The sequence below is a fragment of the Hydractinia symbiolongicarpus genome, chromosome 6, assembly GCF_029227915.1.
Source record: "Hydractinia symbiolongicarpus strain clone_291-10 chromosome 6, HSymV2.1, whole genome shotgun sequence".
In the NCBI taxonomy this organism is placed as follows: Eukaryota; Metazoa; Cnidaria; class Hydrozoa; order Anthoathecata; family Hydractiniidae; genus Hydractinia; species Hydractinia symbiolongicarpus.
The window spans coordinates 9,572,118-9,588,489 of record NC_079880.1 but is presented as its reverse complement, the minus strand read 5'-3'; the positions used below and the strand labels follow the sequence as shown (position 1 = coordinate 9,588,489).

General features: G+C 36.2%; 2 protein-coding genes across 2 annotated transcripts; both read left to right on the top strand.

Moving 5' to 3' along the window:
* The first annotated feature begins 890 nt into the window (after nucleotides 1-890).
* Nucleotides 891-5,929, top strand: LOC130647270 (angiopoietin-related protein 3-like). Its single transcript, XM_057453060.1, has 2 exons — nucleotides 891-1,380; nucleotides 5,633-5,929. The coding sequence occupies exons 1-2, from the start codon at nucleotides 1,083-1,085 to the stop codon at nucleotides 5,884-5,886; spliced, it is 552 nt and encodes a 183-aa protein (XP_057309043.1). The 5' UTR covers nucleotides 891-1,082; the 3' UTR covers nucleotides 5,887-5,929.
* Nucleotides 5,930-6,079: 150 nt separating this feature from the next.
* Nucleotides 6,080-6,600, top strand: LOC130648012 (angiopoietin-related protein 7-like). Its single transcript, XM_057454031.1, has 2 exons — nucleotides 6,080-6,137; nucleotides 6,329-6,600. Exons 1-2 carry the CDS (start codon nucleotides 6,080-6,082, stop codon nucleotides 6,598-6,600), a joined length of 330 nt encoding a protein of 109 aa, XP_057310014.1.
* The last annotated feature ends 9,772 nt before the right edge of the window (nucleotides 6,601-16,372 follow it).

Below are 16,372 nucleotides of genomic sequence, written 5' to 3'. Positions count from 1 at the left end.
CGTTCTGCTGTATTGTTTGTTTTTTGATGGACATATATCTGCTACATATTTTAAATGAGAATACAGTGGATTCTTCCACGGGAAACAGCTAGTATGTACTTTTGATAACCACAAGAGGTATGAATGAAGTAAGGTGAATAAACTAACAAATCGTACCTTTCTTATTTTATACTCACGATAGAGAGCTTAACACGTAAAGGCAGTATAACAAAGCAATTGTCATCGAAGCTATCATTTAAGTTATCATCCTTTGTTTGTCAGTCTGATGGTGAAAATAAAATATTTTAATTGCTAATAAAAGGTGGGAGAAAACAAACGTAGCTATACACAAAGTCCTCATTATAGTTTCTCTCTGTGTTACTTCTTTACCAACCTAAAAGGCGAGCGTGAGACAAAAAAGGAACACATGCATGAGCTCATTCTAACAATTCAATAGTTAATAAGTAGTGCTTACAAGGTTCTTTTTTATTTTATTTTGATGAATCACACTGATCGTTGACTATTGTGTAATTTCACTTGAAAATTATATCAGGAAAAAGAACTTGTGTTGCGATCGGTATTCAAGGCGTTAACAAAGCACAAGAAGACAGCTCTAATTTTCGATATTAAAATGGAAAAAGGCAAATGCATTTAAATATGTAAATAGGGTTTTGCATACATAATTAAAATAACGACAAAAAGTGAACGAAGTTTTTTAGGAAAACAAACTTTAAAAATTGTAGCGTCACAAAGACCTTGAAAATTAAACTAAAGTTACCAAGGCAATTAATCAATCACTTGTTTGTGTTCCTTAACTACTAAAAAAAGTAACAAATAATAGAAAAATATATTAAACAATTCAACAACAAAAATAACAGTTAAGATAATCAGATATAACAATGTATATTGCAAAACTGTTAAAATTAATGAAATAGGCTTTTCACACTAATTTGTTTGGCTGGATTTTTTTTTGAAAATATATTGGCACAATTATTTTTAATTTTGAAAAATTAAATAAAATGTGATAACAGACTTTCTAGACATTGTTGTTTTCCCGTATCTTGCTTAGCATTGTGTATACCGGTGCTTTGAGCACCTTGGAGATGGTTACTATTTTGTTTCTATTTAGTGCATGTATGTATATAATATCAGATTGTAACACAAATGGCGAATTTTTCACTTTGACACACAGCAATCGATTACGTGGTACTGTTTTAAAAGATGGATCCACGTCAGCAATTCAATGCGCGTTAAGATGTAACTTGGACAAAGCGTGCAAGGAAGGTGGAGTGGTTCACATTAGCGAACGTGAAAATAAATGTATGATGAAAAATGAAAAAGGAGGAATGTTTTTTGAAGGCAAAAATACCATAGTGATGACAAAAACTCAACTTAAGAAAGGTAAGATAAATACACTGCTGTCCTGTTGCATGGTGACGGTTACTGGGCGGTCACCAATCAGTTACTAAGGTGGGTATATGATTACTAACACAGACTAGCTTCAAAGGGAGTATATATATGCGGAAATAATATTACTTACAAGCCTAATTACGGCATATTACAATTTTCTACCGTGGCACTCTTCTTCAACAAAATTTTTCTATGTTTTTTCAAGGTTTACTGACGTCTGACGTATATTGTATTAAAAAAGTTCTTAACACATTGATCAGAATAATAAAGAAAAAACTGCGTGGTTTAGTGACACTATCAAATTTAATTTGTGATAACATGTTTTTATAATTTTATTCGAAGTGTATTAAGTTCGCTGAACTTTCTGTAACAGACATGCGGATACTTCATGCTTATGCTGGTGCTGAATAGACCAAAGCAGCCCAAACAGGGTACACATGTTAAATCATCCTTGTTCAAAAGAATCATCTGGCCTTTTGATATATAACATTACATTATTATTTGATTCCAAGGAAATGTTTTTGCCAATATCGCGATTTTATACAGTAACTAACCTCAGAGTATCCACTAAATATTTTGACGCATTAATTTTGTGATACCTGCCGCCCTTCCCCTACCTAAAACTCCCGACATTCCCCTCGTTTTATACCTTATTTTAGACCGAGATTTTATACTTATTAAAACCTTCAATCATACTAATAATTTCAGTTTGATTGCTAATGTTTGATAAGATTTTAAAAGAAACAATGCTTAACTAAAAATATTTGCAAACCAAAGAGAAATTGTGGAGTACCTTAAATAAATAAATAAATATGTAAAAAAGCCTTTTAAAAATGAGCAAACACCCACCCATGCGATAGGACAGGTGCACCTGGAAGTAATTCACGCATATAATATATCTAAGAGACATTTTGTTGTGTCAAGCCTATGTTCGTTAAAAATATAGCAGAGCGTACAAATGTTTGTTATTTTTCCTTCTAAATATAGTAATGGCGACGGATGCTTTTTTATCGGATTTTATGGGAGTGAAACTCGCAGTGTTAGTATACAATAAAAGAAATACGTTAGTAATAACTATAAAAAAACAAGACATAAAGCTGTCATGATGAGTTTAGTGTAATGAACCTTTTGGCTAAGTTTGTAGAGGCTACACCCTCTAAACATTGAACCACAGTGTAAGATCTTCCATACTGCATACTAGTTTTTAAACATCCTCTGGGTAGTCAATGTTGTTGACTTTAACTGTTTATAATGCATCCTATGTCTCGCAGAGTGTCACTAATTTTACCCAATGCCAAACGTTATACAATCTGATTGGTACACTCTCCAATAGTTTAATCAATATTTTGCAATTCACTTTTATAAACATTGTCATATGGAGATAGATACGAGGCAAATGACTGTAAAACATTAGCTGCCCAACACCGCCAAGCTTGATGGTTGAATTTCAAACGTAATCTTAGTGTCATTAATCGCCATGACATTAGTTTCAATCAAAATCATTTCTTGTCAATGATGATGTCAAGGATCTTCACATACCTTATCCCTTTCACTAGCTATGAAAAATGAAATGGATAATAAAATTCACGACTTCTTACTTACACTTGCACTATGGAATTACGGAATTAGTTTCGTAATTCCATAGTGTACGTATTGCAATTGTCATGGATTGTTCTCATGATTCTGGTGCTCCATCATCAGAAAACTCAGCAAATAAATGATTGAAATTGTTGTTGTAACCACATTAACTTGTCATGCATTTGTTTAATAAGTAGCACAAAAGGGCAGTTTTTGTGATAGCTGTATCTATGTATCAAAAGTTGGTATTTATAGGGTGCGCCAACTCCAAGAAAATGAACAACTATAATGGCGGAAAGTAAAACTCCGTTAGTAGTCAAACTTCCACGTTTACAGAAACACATTACAGTATCTATTTTATTTGAAAATTTGTATACACCTTCTCAAGTAGTCAAACTACAACTTTCATTTTAAACTTTTGATCAGAGCACAGTAACAATACAATCCAAGAAAAGGCTAACTTTTGCCCCAAAACATCAAAATCCCCCCCCTCTAAATACAAATATCAGAGCAACTTCCAAAATCAAAATCAAAGAGCCAAGTACCTACGTTCGCATTCCGTCAATATCTATGTGGCTTAAAGTTATTAAATTTAGCTGCAAACCACAATTAATACTAAATAACACAATTTTTTAACTTAACAGTGCCAAAATTATCATTTAAACCTTGCATTAACACCTACTTCGGGTAAAAACAGTAAGGAATAATCACCCGTGAGCTATATTTATTCAGTTTTATGCATACATATTGTGAGTTTTCACAACAGAATAGATCTGCTAATGGTAGACGTAGTTCTGCAGGCATATGCGGGCCAATTGGAGCAAGTTCGACACTGTTTAGTTTCCCCATGAATGATGTCATAATGGTAGATTATTGGCACAGAAAAATACTGGCGTTAAATACTTGAAAAATGTCCACAATGTCAACCAACAAGTACATAGCTAATTTTGGTAATAAGATTAAAAAAGCTCAAAATATACGTTTCAGTGAAAAAGCGGCAACTCTGCAGGACTAGTGGTACACTGTACGAAATCGTGGATTACTAATTTTAAGAAAATGAAGCAGGAGCAACAACAAAAAATGACGATGAATCTTCACAAGCGTGGAAGTTGGAAGTTTTACGTAAATGAACTGCTAAAAACCAAGTGTGTCAATGGTGTAGAAATATGAACGTATTTATATGTTGCTCTTCTTGTAGCCATAAAATGAAGTTAACATATTCACGTTATCACGTTCGCTCTGTTCAATGAGGCCCCGAGAAATCTGTTGATTCTTCTCCAGTAAAGTGCTTCTCAATACATTCTCCATAAATTAATATTAATTCGCTTCAATTCAAAAGCAACATTACAGTATCTAAAAGGATAAGAGACGCCGGCTGTAGTACTAATATATTGAATACAGCATGGAATAAGAAAATTGGAAATGTAAACGTATCTTACATATTATCAAAAGAAACTTCACAACGGAAAGCATTTGGTGTTGTTCCGTAAGAACCGTGATGCATTGCACCGTCAAAGCTAGCTCTTTTGATCGTATAAAACACCCGAACGTTTCTATTCTCTTCTCGCATAATAACGGGTCAAAAAGAAGCTTACGGCAGTTCGGGGTAACAATAAACCTTTGCAAATGCAAATTCGATAAATGACCAGTACAATCTTGGCTTTATCTTTTCTGTTAGAAGAATAATCTTAAGTCCAAGAAAACGCAAAACGAACTCGCCGGGAATCAGTGCCACACCACGTGAACACACACAAGAAAGAGAAGACTGTCCAGTTATAGCATCTCATACGAGCAGTGACAGATAGAAAATCTTGTTTAAGCCAACTAAAAGAGAATATATTGCAAAATGGCATTTGAGAAAATTTATACTGACAAAAAGTGAACAACTTATGATTTTTTACTCCAGAGTAAAAAAAACATTGTTGTATTTTTCCAAATATCAACTCTATGGTTCTTTTAAGTGGACTAACTTTCCGTTTGTCAGTTATGGAAGTCGACCTAAAAACTAGCACTTACAGACGAAAATATCCGTAAATGTAATTTTTTAGACCTACAAAATAAATTACGTGAGAGAAATATTAATGACATTAGGAAGCGCGTTTAACTAAAACTAAAACGTTAAACTTTATTTTAGTACTTAGTATTTTAGTAGGGAGTAAAACATCAAAGTGTTATAATATTCCGTGCCACAAGTCTCTTACTTTAGGTCACATACAAGTCGTCATAAAGTAAAAGCAAATGTTTTCTTTAAAAAAGATCTGTAACGCTTTTTGTTCGTATTTTAAATGCTTCAAACAAGTGCTTAAAACTCATTCCAGCAGTTCCATCCAGTGTTTACGAGGTATTTAAAAATTAGATTTGAATCTACCTTTTTGCGGAACGAAATATGACGAATTCACCTGTGTCGAATCTTGTGCATTTTCCAGCTTTGGATGGAAAGTTCTTTTGAAGCTCTACTTCTGAGTGACCGTTTATCCTGACATATTAAGGAAACTGCTTACATCCCTGACTTTTTCTTGTTATTTTGAAATTTCTGAAAATTCTGAGAGTGGAAACCCTGACTTTTTTCCAACTCTTAAGGTTATACAATAAAAGCGCGTTACATTTATGAGAGTTTGCAAACTGTAACGTACATATTTTTAATGGTTTATCACTTTCACTCTAGATCACATTTTAGTATTAAGAAGAGTGAGTGATTCTGTCTCTTTTGCAAGAACGTGGTTTGAATACAAACATGGATTTGGAAATGTCAAAGGAAATTATTGGATTGGAAATGAAAAACTACACGAAATGTCACAACGAAATGTAAAATTAAGCATTGAGTTCACACGTTTTAATGGAGAAAAATATTACGCTGAATACGACAGATTCCAAGTGGAGAATGAAGGGGATCAATATAGACTTAACATTGGCGATTAGACAGGTAAATATATTTTACTTAGTGGGCGGAAATGGATTATTAAGGTTCTCAATAAGCAGAAGATTGAACACAAGTTGCGCGATAATAAATTGGAATCTTTTTACACAAAGGATTATTAACTAGGTCGAAAGTTGGCACTAAGTTGCCTAAATCTATTTTATCATCAGCAACGTGAAAATATATGTGATCAAAATGTCGCAGTCTTCGATCGTTACTGTTATAGATTCATTATTGTCTTCAAATAAAATTCGTAACCTTTGTTAAAAAGCCTGTATGTTCAGTTAAGACATCGTAAACTTTTATTTTTATCAGCATAACTGTTCGAAAAAGCTTTTATAAAATAAAAAGATGAAAACGGTAGCAGGCATATACTACAATATTTTAAATATATAATAGCTACATATCAGCTTGCATGTCAATAAAAATGTTATGTTATGGTAGGAAATGCTACGGATGCTATGTCATATTTAAATGGCATGAAGTTCTCGACACTTGACAGAGATAACGATGAAAACACTTCAATAAATTGTGTTACAACCTTTCCAGGACTTGGTGGTTGGTGGAACAACCAATGTACACAGGTTGTCTTAACAGGCAGATATTATGGAAAAGGGGAAACTAGTCCAACTAACGGTGGCATACACTGGATCCCAGTGACTGGATCAGGAGAATCATTGAAGTATGCGGAGATAAAGCTTTTGATAAAAAAGTAAAAAAGAATACGAGTATGAAGTGGACAAAACATTACAATCCAGTCACATTCTGGAAATTTTAATTCATATGAATGAATAAAATTACGGAGACTTCTATACAACAAATCTTGAATAAAATGAATACAACTATGTAATTAACCTGTCCGGTCCATACAAAAAACTTGAAACTTTCCCGCAATATCAGCCCAAATAGAACAGACTACAACCTGTTGGCGTTGCAGTCCAACAAGTTCATGGGGAGTAAAATGGGTCATGATCTGCCAAAATTTTTCCACCTTGCGGAATAAGTACTGGTAAAGTTTCAAAATTAATCATAAATGAAACAAGGATAAGCACACATAGTACAAGCTAAGCATGTTGCACATTTTTAAAAAATAACTTTGTTTCAAACTATAATTGAAATAAAAACGCAAAAGCGGCTGGATGGATTATTAATAGATCATCATTACCCCATCTAACTAAAAAAACGACTAAGCAATTTTATTTTACAAATAATTTTTCGTCAACTTTCTATTCGAAAAAATCGACTGCAGCAACTTCCAGTTAAACCAATCACCTCAACTTCAAGGCCAGGATTCGCCATATTTAAAAAATAGCCGATTTTGCTTCCTTATATGTCTGTGAGTATAAATGTTATTTAGTTGCTGCTTTTTTGGTAGTATGATCTTCCTTTTTAAAAAGGTTTTACTACGATATGGAAATAGTAAATATACGGATTTTGACGCACTTTCCGTCTAGAATAACAACTTAATTATGTTATCAAACGGATACTTTGCTCATCCTTAAAAAGGCGATCATAATTATCTCTGACATAAATAATGTCGAATTTACATCTAATGTTATTATTTGCATCATCTCAACCACTGAAAAATTATTTTTTTTTAATGTTTAAAACAAATTCTTGCGAGATCGGTTGCATGTGTTTTTCGAAAGATGTCGGTGCATGATTTCATAGGGATCGGCTTTTTTATTCATTTACAAGCCTATCCCAAACCAACTTTCAAGTCTCTCAGTGATTTTTAGCATTCGTAAGATTACTCAGGAAAACGAAAGGCGATTCCGAAAATTATGCAAAACGACAAAATGAAATAACAATAGTTCATTTTGAACACTTTCTACATTAAAAATGACGTAATTATGCATACATTACGCAAGCAAATTGTATATGTTATTAAGATTTCCGATTACATCGGATTAGATCTTATTAAAACGGGTATTTTTCTTCTTCTACTTCGACCGATTTTTTAACCGATAGCGTAACGTCACTGCTTTTATAGTCCGACCTGACCCCGCGACTTAGCGCTACGCCGGCTTTGTGCGTATCTTGATAATCGTAAAGAATGAAGACTGCGCCACGCATTTGATCACAAATACTGTTGTATATATTTGAATATTATTTGATAAGCTATGCTAAATACTCCTTTAAATTTTCGTATTCAGACATTTTTAACGAGGTGGATTCTGTTCAATTAAACGGATCTCTACGGTTTAGGGTACGAGTCGTTCCTTTCGAGGGACCGAGTTAAAGCAAAGCGAAGTTTTTTGAAGCGAAGAGAAATATTTGGTTGGGTTAGAATAATTATTTAACTGCTAAATTTCAGTTCTATAAACCGTTATTGTGTCTATGTTTTCACATACTAAGATGAAAATATCATCACGTTTGTAAATCTGAAACAAATCAATTTTAAGATTTTGGCTAGCTACAAACGTAGATTTCAAGGCTGCATCCTGCTTAAGCTGTACCTAGCTTTATTTATTCTTTTTCTTTTAAAGTTTAGCATATTATTATTTATTTTTATGTTCGGGGTTGTGGCTAACTATCTCTTTAGCTACCTGAATGAAGAGAAAAAGTAGCAAAATGCAGTTTGGCTTGCTAGCTAGCTACAACAAAATTTTTAATCAATATGTTTTATATTAAATGCAGTTTAGGTAGCAACACCTTTTATTGCTGTTATAAAAACTTACTCAACAAATTAAAATTGCTGGAGGATTTTTTTGCTAGAGGGCGAAGTTGCAATAAATGTTTTATTTGGATAAGCGTATTGCGTCTAAACATATTTGCAATACCGTTTACCTGTACTCAGCGCACAACCCATTGTTAGAAACAGATTATTTCCTGTTGTTTTGTTTAAATTGAAGGTGTGATTGATATGGATATGCAACACGGTTTACCTGTATTAGCCAAGTGTTAACAGTGTGTATCCTGTGTTATTATGTAAACCGAAATTACATCTAAGACTTTTTGAAAGAGGTATTACGCCTAAACGCATCGGCGACACAGTTTACCTGTACTAATCGCTCATGCCAATGTTAATGATGGCTGTTTTCTGTGTTTCTGTTTACCGAAGTTACAAAGTCTTTTTTAAAAAAATGGTTTTATACCTATGCGACGTTGTTTGCCTGTACTCATCACTCAGCCCGGAGTAATATTTATTTTCGAATTTTAGGGGGGAACGTTCTCTAAAAAAATAATAAAGGTTGGCAGACTGTTTTTGCTATAACACAGGGTAGCAACGAGTTGTAAATTGTGTTTTTTTCAACTAAAGTTGTGGAAGGCTATTTTTTGAAAAATATATTACACTGGAAACATAATGTTGAGCGCCTCACTTAATTTATGACATACTATACTAAAGCGCTTCACCTAAATGCGTGGCACATTTTATAGTTCTTAATAATCGCTCTTTCAGGCATTCAACGCGTGGTAACATCGTGGCTTAACCCGGCGTTTCGTGTCCAGATCCCCAGCTAGTCTAAATATAAATACCACGGAATTGCATTTTGGATTTATTCTTTTTTGTTAATTCTAAACCTATTATAACGTAGTCATAACCTTTTTGTTGCTTTCACCTACTTCCATTGCTTTTTTTGTTTTTAAACTTGTAGGATCCAACTTCATGGTCAAATCTTAGATATCTTAAACTTCATAACGATTTTAGTCATATCGCAGGTATAGTAAAACATTTCCAAAAAATCACTACACCACGATCAATAATATTTTATAAATTGATATGCCAAAACGTCTTCGTTTCTTTCTTATGAATGTTAAGTGTAGTACAGTGTTTTAAAGTAATAATTTTCACCAGTTAATTTTTTACAAGTATCTGATTCTAAAGTCTGATCGGCTTGCGCTTTTTTACCGCTTTGGGCATCATAAACTTATGACCCTTGCTTTGCCCGCTAACAGTAACACGTTGGTTTGTACTAACTTTTCTCTTTTTTTAAGTAACATTTATACAATGTCAGAGTCAGTTAAAACTTGTCAAAAATGTTCCTTTTAACATCTGCACCTGCTGCATTTTCTGCAATCCTTTTTGTAGTTTTAACAGAATTTGTGGGTCGGCAGTACTGTCAACAAAACTTTTTGGGTTGCTAACAACATTTTCGGTCAACTTTGCTTTTCTACTATTAAAAAACTAGTCAATAAGGCCCGTGGAAAAATCCACTTAGACAGAAGACTAATGGTAAAATAGGTTGTTTTAGATATTTTGCAGCAGTGTATATGCAAAAAAAAAGAAAAAAAAGGCGAAATTTAGTTTATCCGTTGTTATGCGTGGAATTTTGAAATCCTTATATCTCATCAAAACCACATGATCATATACATTTTCTTGATCAGCTTTTTAACCTCTGCACAGTACAGGCAATGAATAAACTAAATTTCGCCAAAAATTTTTGTTATTGCACTGCTGACTTCAGGAAAAAATCTCAAACAACCTACTTTTCCAATGTCCTTTAGATTTCTCCACGGGCCTTATCGACTAGTCTCTTATAATAATAGGGAGAGTGTGTCTGTCTGTTACAAGCAAAGTGAATTTGTTTACTTTCCTTTGATATCGCCGAATAAAGCATGTCGAATATGTTAAATTTTCTAACGTTACGGCGCGACGTCAATAACACTACTTTAACGTCAATACCTTACAATAAATGAATGAAGCTATTACAGTGCACCTAAAACTTAGGGACCAAATAACTTGGTAACGAGGTGGTGACGTAAATGATTTTTTAATGCGTGGGTAACTAGGGACCACCTAGGAGCAAATTGGGTAATTTTCTCAAACCTGGGTTCCTAAATCCGTTTCGGAATAGACGGGTTGATAACGTCATCAAAAAGGAAATGAAGTCAGTTATTTTCACCAGTTTCCAATTTATTTAGCCTTAAATTTATAAAGTGCAATGGCGTCATTAATCTTAATATACTTTCCTTTGACGTCAATATTGCTTTAACGTCAAAGTTTGGTAATTTACGGAACACATTTATAGGCGATGTTTTATGGACTTTATCAAAGAAATTTTATCCACTTTACAAAAGTCACAGACAGAAAGACAGACGGAACTGGCGTATTATTATTATAGAGACTAGCCAAATTCCCGTGGAAGAGTCCACTGAATCTCTCATTAAACTGATGTAAGGGATACCATACAAAAACATACAACACAATAATTTGAATTTTCAAAACCCACATTTCAACCTCGACCCCGGGCTCTTTGTCTCTTTTATACCGGAATGGCATAAAGAAAAAAAGCCCTGGGATCGAGGTTGTTCACAATCTGCATTATTCTGTGTTTATAAAAGCTTTTACAAAACATCTAAAAATATAAGTGTGTGCAACAAAAAAAATTATAAAACAAAAATGGAAAATGTCCAAAAAAATCAAAGGCGTATAACAACCATTACGTAAAAAGCGAAATACGCTAAAACTATATACTTGCTTTGCCATTCCAGAAATACATCAGAAAAAACGGATACCAAACAAAAATCCAACATTTTTTGTTAAGTCATACAAAATCATCTACTCAGTCTGTTGCATACGGCAAACCTTTCAAAGTCATCCTAAAAATAAAAGGAATTAATAGTTGAAAACACATGAACATGCATGCATGCCCAATATTATAAAAAACAGTTTGCTTTAACAGACCCAAACTTATAATGAAGAAAATCACGCATAAAATCAAATAAGATAACAATGCAGCGTTTTCGAATTTAAGAATCGAATATAATTCAAATGATCGTAACGTAACAGATGTAAAGATTGATTTAAGTTTAGGTTCTAGGTCTGGGTTTTTTATAACGACATCAACACTGAATCACACCGTCTGTAGTATTAAAAACAGTAACCACGGAAAAATTACTTTTTGCAGTTGATGTTAATGCCGTTTTAATTAGTTTATATTATGTCGGGTATATGTCTTGGGAACAACGCACGGTTGAACTGCTAAGTCCCCAGCGCGTTTTTGCTTATAAGGGCGTTTTTTGTTTGTTTCTGCCCAGAAATTAAAATTTAAACAAGCTGTGTGTAGTGGAAGTCTACGCAGGCGAATGTTTAGTGTCTAATGGCGAACAAGGTAGTAAGTTATATTTTATTTGATTATTTATTTTATTCTAATTTGTGTCCCTGCGTCTCTTGATCCTTTGCACCCACTAGTGACGCACACTAGAGGGTCGGAGGATCGCAGTAGGATTTAAACGATTTCTTTATGTCAATTTTAGTTTGTTTGGATACTATATTTTTTTGTATCTTGTTTAGCAAAAAATCTTCAACGTGTGTCGAAGCAAGCGTATCTTGATTGATTGCACCCGCCCCAACAAAGTAGCTTGATCCTTGCACACAATGAAAAAGTCGTCGAGCATGCCAGATGTGGTTGGTGACGTCAGTGGACGTAGACGAAAAGTGACGTACAATACTTTGGAAGTATCTATCTTCGAAAACGTCAGAAGTTGAATTTGAACATCATGGCTACGATTTCAAACATCAAAGAGTCAATGAGAAGCATCATAAATGTGACGAAAGTTCGAGAGTTGTTGTCAAGACTGGATTCCTTGATGAAGGAATTCATAGAAGTCAGCGAACAGTACAGACGCACTCTGACACCGGAAGAAACTGCTTTAGATGATCAAGTGGTGGATAGAGCAGATGGTGCGGTCTATCTTCTGAAGACCAGAAGTATCAAGTGATTGCGCGACGCTGAGCAGAAACTGGAGCACGACGTCTCTCCTTCGCGTGCCTCGACCAGAAACCGCTCAGAAAGCCAACTGTCAAGAAGAAGACGTTCAAGTAGAGCGACAAGCAGCCAATTTTCAAGAAGATCGACACAAGAAAAGATGGCTGATGAAGCGGCGAAGCTTGCTGAGGTTCTAGTTGCAGAAAATTTTGCTGAAATCCAGCATCTTTTGGCAAGAACACAGCTGCAAGAGAAAATTCCGAAGTCAGAAGCAAAAATGGCTGCGTACAAGACGTTCACCTCGAACCAACATGGTGACGTCAGCAATTACGACAAGGTTAAAGAAGAAACTTGCCTTCACAGAAATGCAACATTTGGGTCTAAGGACCTGAATAACCATCATCATACTGGAGGCGAAACCTATCAAGACGCAAGTCCCAGCTTATCGCGAGCTGTTGGCTATGTTTTCAATTTACTTGGAAGAAGCAATATATCAGCCAATCAACCAGATGTTACAAACTTCTACCAAGATGATGATGATGAACTACATTCAACATTTTCGAGGAAGCATGAATCAACGCGTGATCAAGATCTCGCGGCAGCATTGCGAGATTTGTTGCTGCAGCAAGGTGCCCCCGACGGTGATTTGGACATCTTCGATGGCAACGTTTTGGAGTTCACGTACTTCATAACCACAGTTGAAGAGATGGTTGAGAAGAGAATCAAAGATCCACGTGGACGACTCACAAGATTGATCAAGTACACACGTGGAGAGGCGAAGGAGCTGATCAAGGGATGCATTCAGAAGCCTCCCACCAGTGGATACATCCTTGCAAAGCAGCTTCTAAAGAAACGCTTCGGAGACCCGCACAGAATATTGGCTGGATATCGAAAAGAGCTGCGTTCGATGGGTCAACTGAAACCTGGGGATGCAACTGTGTTTCGAACGCTGTACACGTTCCTGCTGAAGTGCAACAGTATAGTTGAAGGGCAATATTGGAATACGTTAGACGCACCTGACAATCTTTGTGCGATTGTTAGCAAACTTCCAAACAGCAGCAGAGACAGGTGGAATCATAAAATCCTAATGCTACGAATGCGGCATGGAAGAGAACCGACCCTCAGTGATCTTCTGGAATTTGTCGACCAAGAATGCACGTTGGCCAACGATCCGTTCTTCTCCAGAGAAGCGTTGGAAGAACATTCAAACCAACGACAGAGAAATGGCAAAGAATCTGGAAAGACCAGACCAGTCAAAACTTTCTCATCCAATATCAGCAAATGCCCTGCGTGTGACAAGAATCACGATCTCTAGAAATGCAAGGACTACATGGACAGATGTTATGGCGCTGGACACATCGTAAGTGCGTGTAAAAACAAACCCTAACCCTAACCTTAACATGCACCACATGCAAAGAGAAACACCCGACTGGTTTACACGAATATCATCAAAGCAAGATGGAGACCAAAAATGATGAACGTGAGACTTCACCAGATCAGGGGAGCAACATCAAAAATTGCACCATTGCTTCCTCAACTTCGTCAGAAAGATCCATCAGTATGTGCGTCGTTCCAGTAATTCTTCGACACAAAGATGCGATGACCGACATCTTAACGTTTGCGTTGCTTGACAATTGTAGTCAAAGTAACTTCATCCACAAAGAACCCCTGTCTTGCTTTGGACTGAAGGGTACTGAGAGTGAGATAACAGTAAAGACACTCACTGGCGAACAGACGGAAAAATTTTCATTGTTAAATGGTCTCTTGGTGAAAGGCGCCAACAAAGATACCAATGATTGGATCAAATTGCCGAAAACTTTTTCAAAAGGTTCCATCCCTGTAAGCAATGAAGAAATACCGGCGTTAACAAAGATACGTCAGTGGACGTATTTAAATGACGTAGCGGACCAACTGTGCGAATAACGTGACGTAAGGATTGGTTTGCTAACAGGAGCAAATTTTCCTCGTGCTTTGGAACAAGAGAAGGTCATCGCAAGTCAAAACGAAGTACCTAACGCCTTCAGATTCCAACTTGGCTGGTGTGTGGTTGGACCAAAGGCTGAAGTTTTAAACGAGTCAGCGAGATTGTATAAAAGAATTAGCGTGACGTCACTCAACAAAGAGCATTGATGACATTCTGCAACGAACCTATACTTCACACAAAATTGCAGACACATCATAAATGATGATCTTGAGGTGTTTCAGGAAGATCTACAATTCATGGAATTGATGCGTCACAAAGTCAAATTGAAGAATGGGCATTATAAAGTACCTCTACCATTCCGTCGTGGTAATCCAAAACTTCCCAACAACGAATCCATGGCCAGACGACGAGCAGAGAGTTCGAAACGCAGATTCATGAAAGATCCAAATTTCCACAAAGAATATACTGCTTTCATGAATGACATGCTTAACAAGGGATATGCAAGGCAAGCGAAGAAATCTTACGAAGATGGAAAGTCGTGGTACATTCCTCATCATAGTGTATTTCATCCCACAAAGAAAAAGATACGCGTTGTCTTTGACTGTAACGCAAAGTATGGTGGTACTTCGCTGAACGAAGAGTTGTTGTCTGGTCTGGATTTGACCAATCAGCTGGTGAGTGTGCTGATAAGATTCCGCCAAGAGCAAATAGCCTTCATTGGAGACATTGAGGCGATGTTCTACCAAGTGAGGGTACCAAAAAAACAACGTGGATATCTGCAATTCTTTGGTGACCAGATGGTGATTTCAACCTTCCCTTGATGGCGTATAAGATGTGCGTGCATATTTTTGGTGGTGCATCTCCATCATGCAGCAACTATGCATTACGACGAACAGCAAAAGATGGTAAAGAGTTTGAGGAGGGGTTGTTCTGACGCTTCAAAGGAATTTCTATGTTGACAACTTGCTAAAGTCGAAACCCAACATTCAATCTGCTGTGGCACAATTGTGAAGCTGATGGAGATTTGTTCAAAAGTAGGATTCCGTCTCACCAAGTTCACCAGCAATTAAGTCGAAGCACTTCAGCAGATACCTGAAAATGAAAGAAGAATGGGTGTGAAAGATTGCGATCTTGAGATGACGAATCTGCCGTTTGATCGTGCACTTGGAGTACACTGCAAAATGATTCAATGGGCTTCAAGATCAACCTCCAAAGTCAACTAGCAACCAAATGACGGTTGTTATCAATCATAAGTTCCATCATAAGTGAAATTGCGTATGGACAAGTGAGCTATGTTAGACTTGTCAATGAAGACGACAAAATTCATCGCGCATTGGTTATGGGCAAAACTAGAGTAACGCCGTCAAAGCAAACTACAATGCCTCGCCTAGAGTTGGTTGCTGCAGCATTGGCCGCTAAAATTGGCAACTTGGTTAGAAGAGAGCTTGAGTACGAGGTTGACAGCGAATCTAAGTTGTCCTTGGGTATATCAAGAACAGTTCGAAAAGGTTCAGATTGTTCGTCGCCAATCGTGTTGCGTACACACGAAGAGTGACGAAACCAAATCATTGGCACTATGTATCGACGAATTCAAATCCTGCTGTGAGGACTGGTGGTCCAAAAAGACACAGAATGACCCTGAGATCCGACGCGGCCCCTGGTCCTGTTCTGGTCACTGTAGATGACATTCAGAAAGCTGAATTCTCTCCCATACGAATTCTACAGCAGCATTATCTGGCTGAAGATTACAAGAAGTTTTTGAGCAGTGATCAAAATGAATGGCCCACAAAAGGTTCCCTGCAGAAGTTGTCATTGTCTCTCGATGACAACAACCTGATTCGAGTTGGTGGTAGACTGCCCAAAGGAGTCTAAAATTGCGGTGCTGATTGTTGAATGGTGTCATAAACGAGT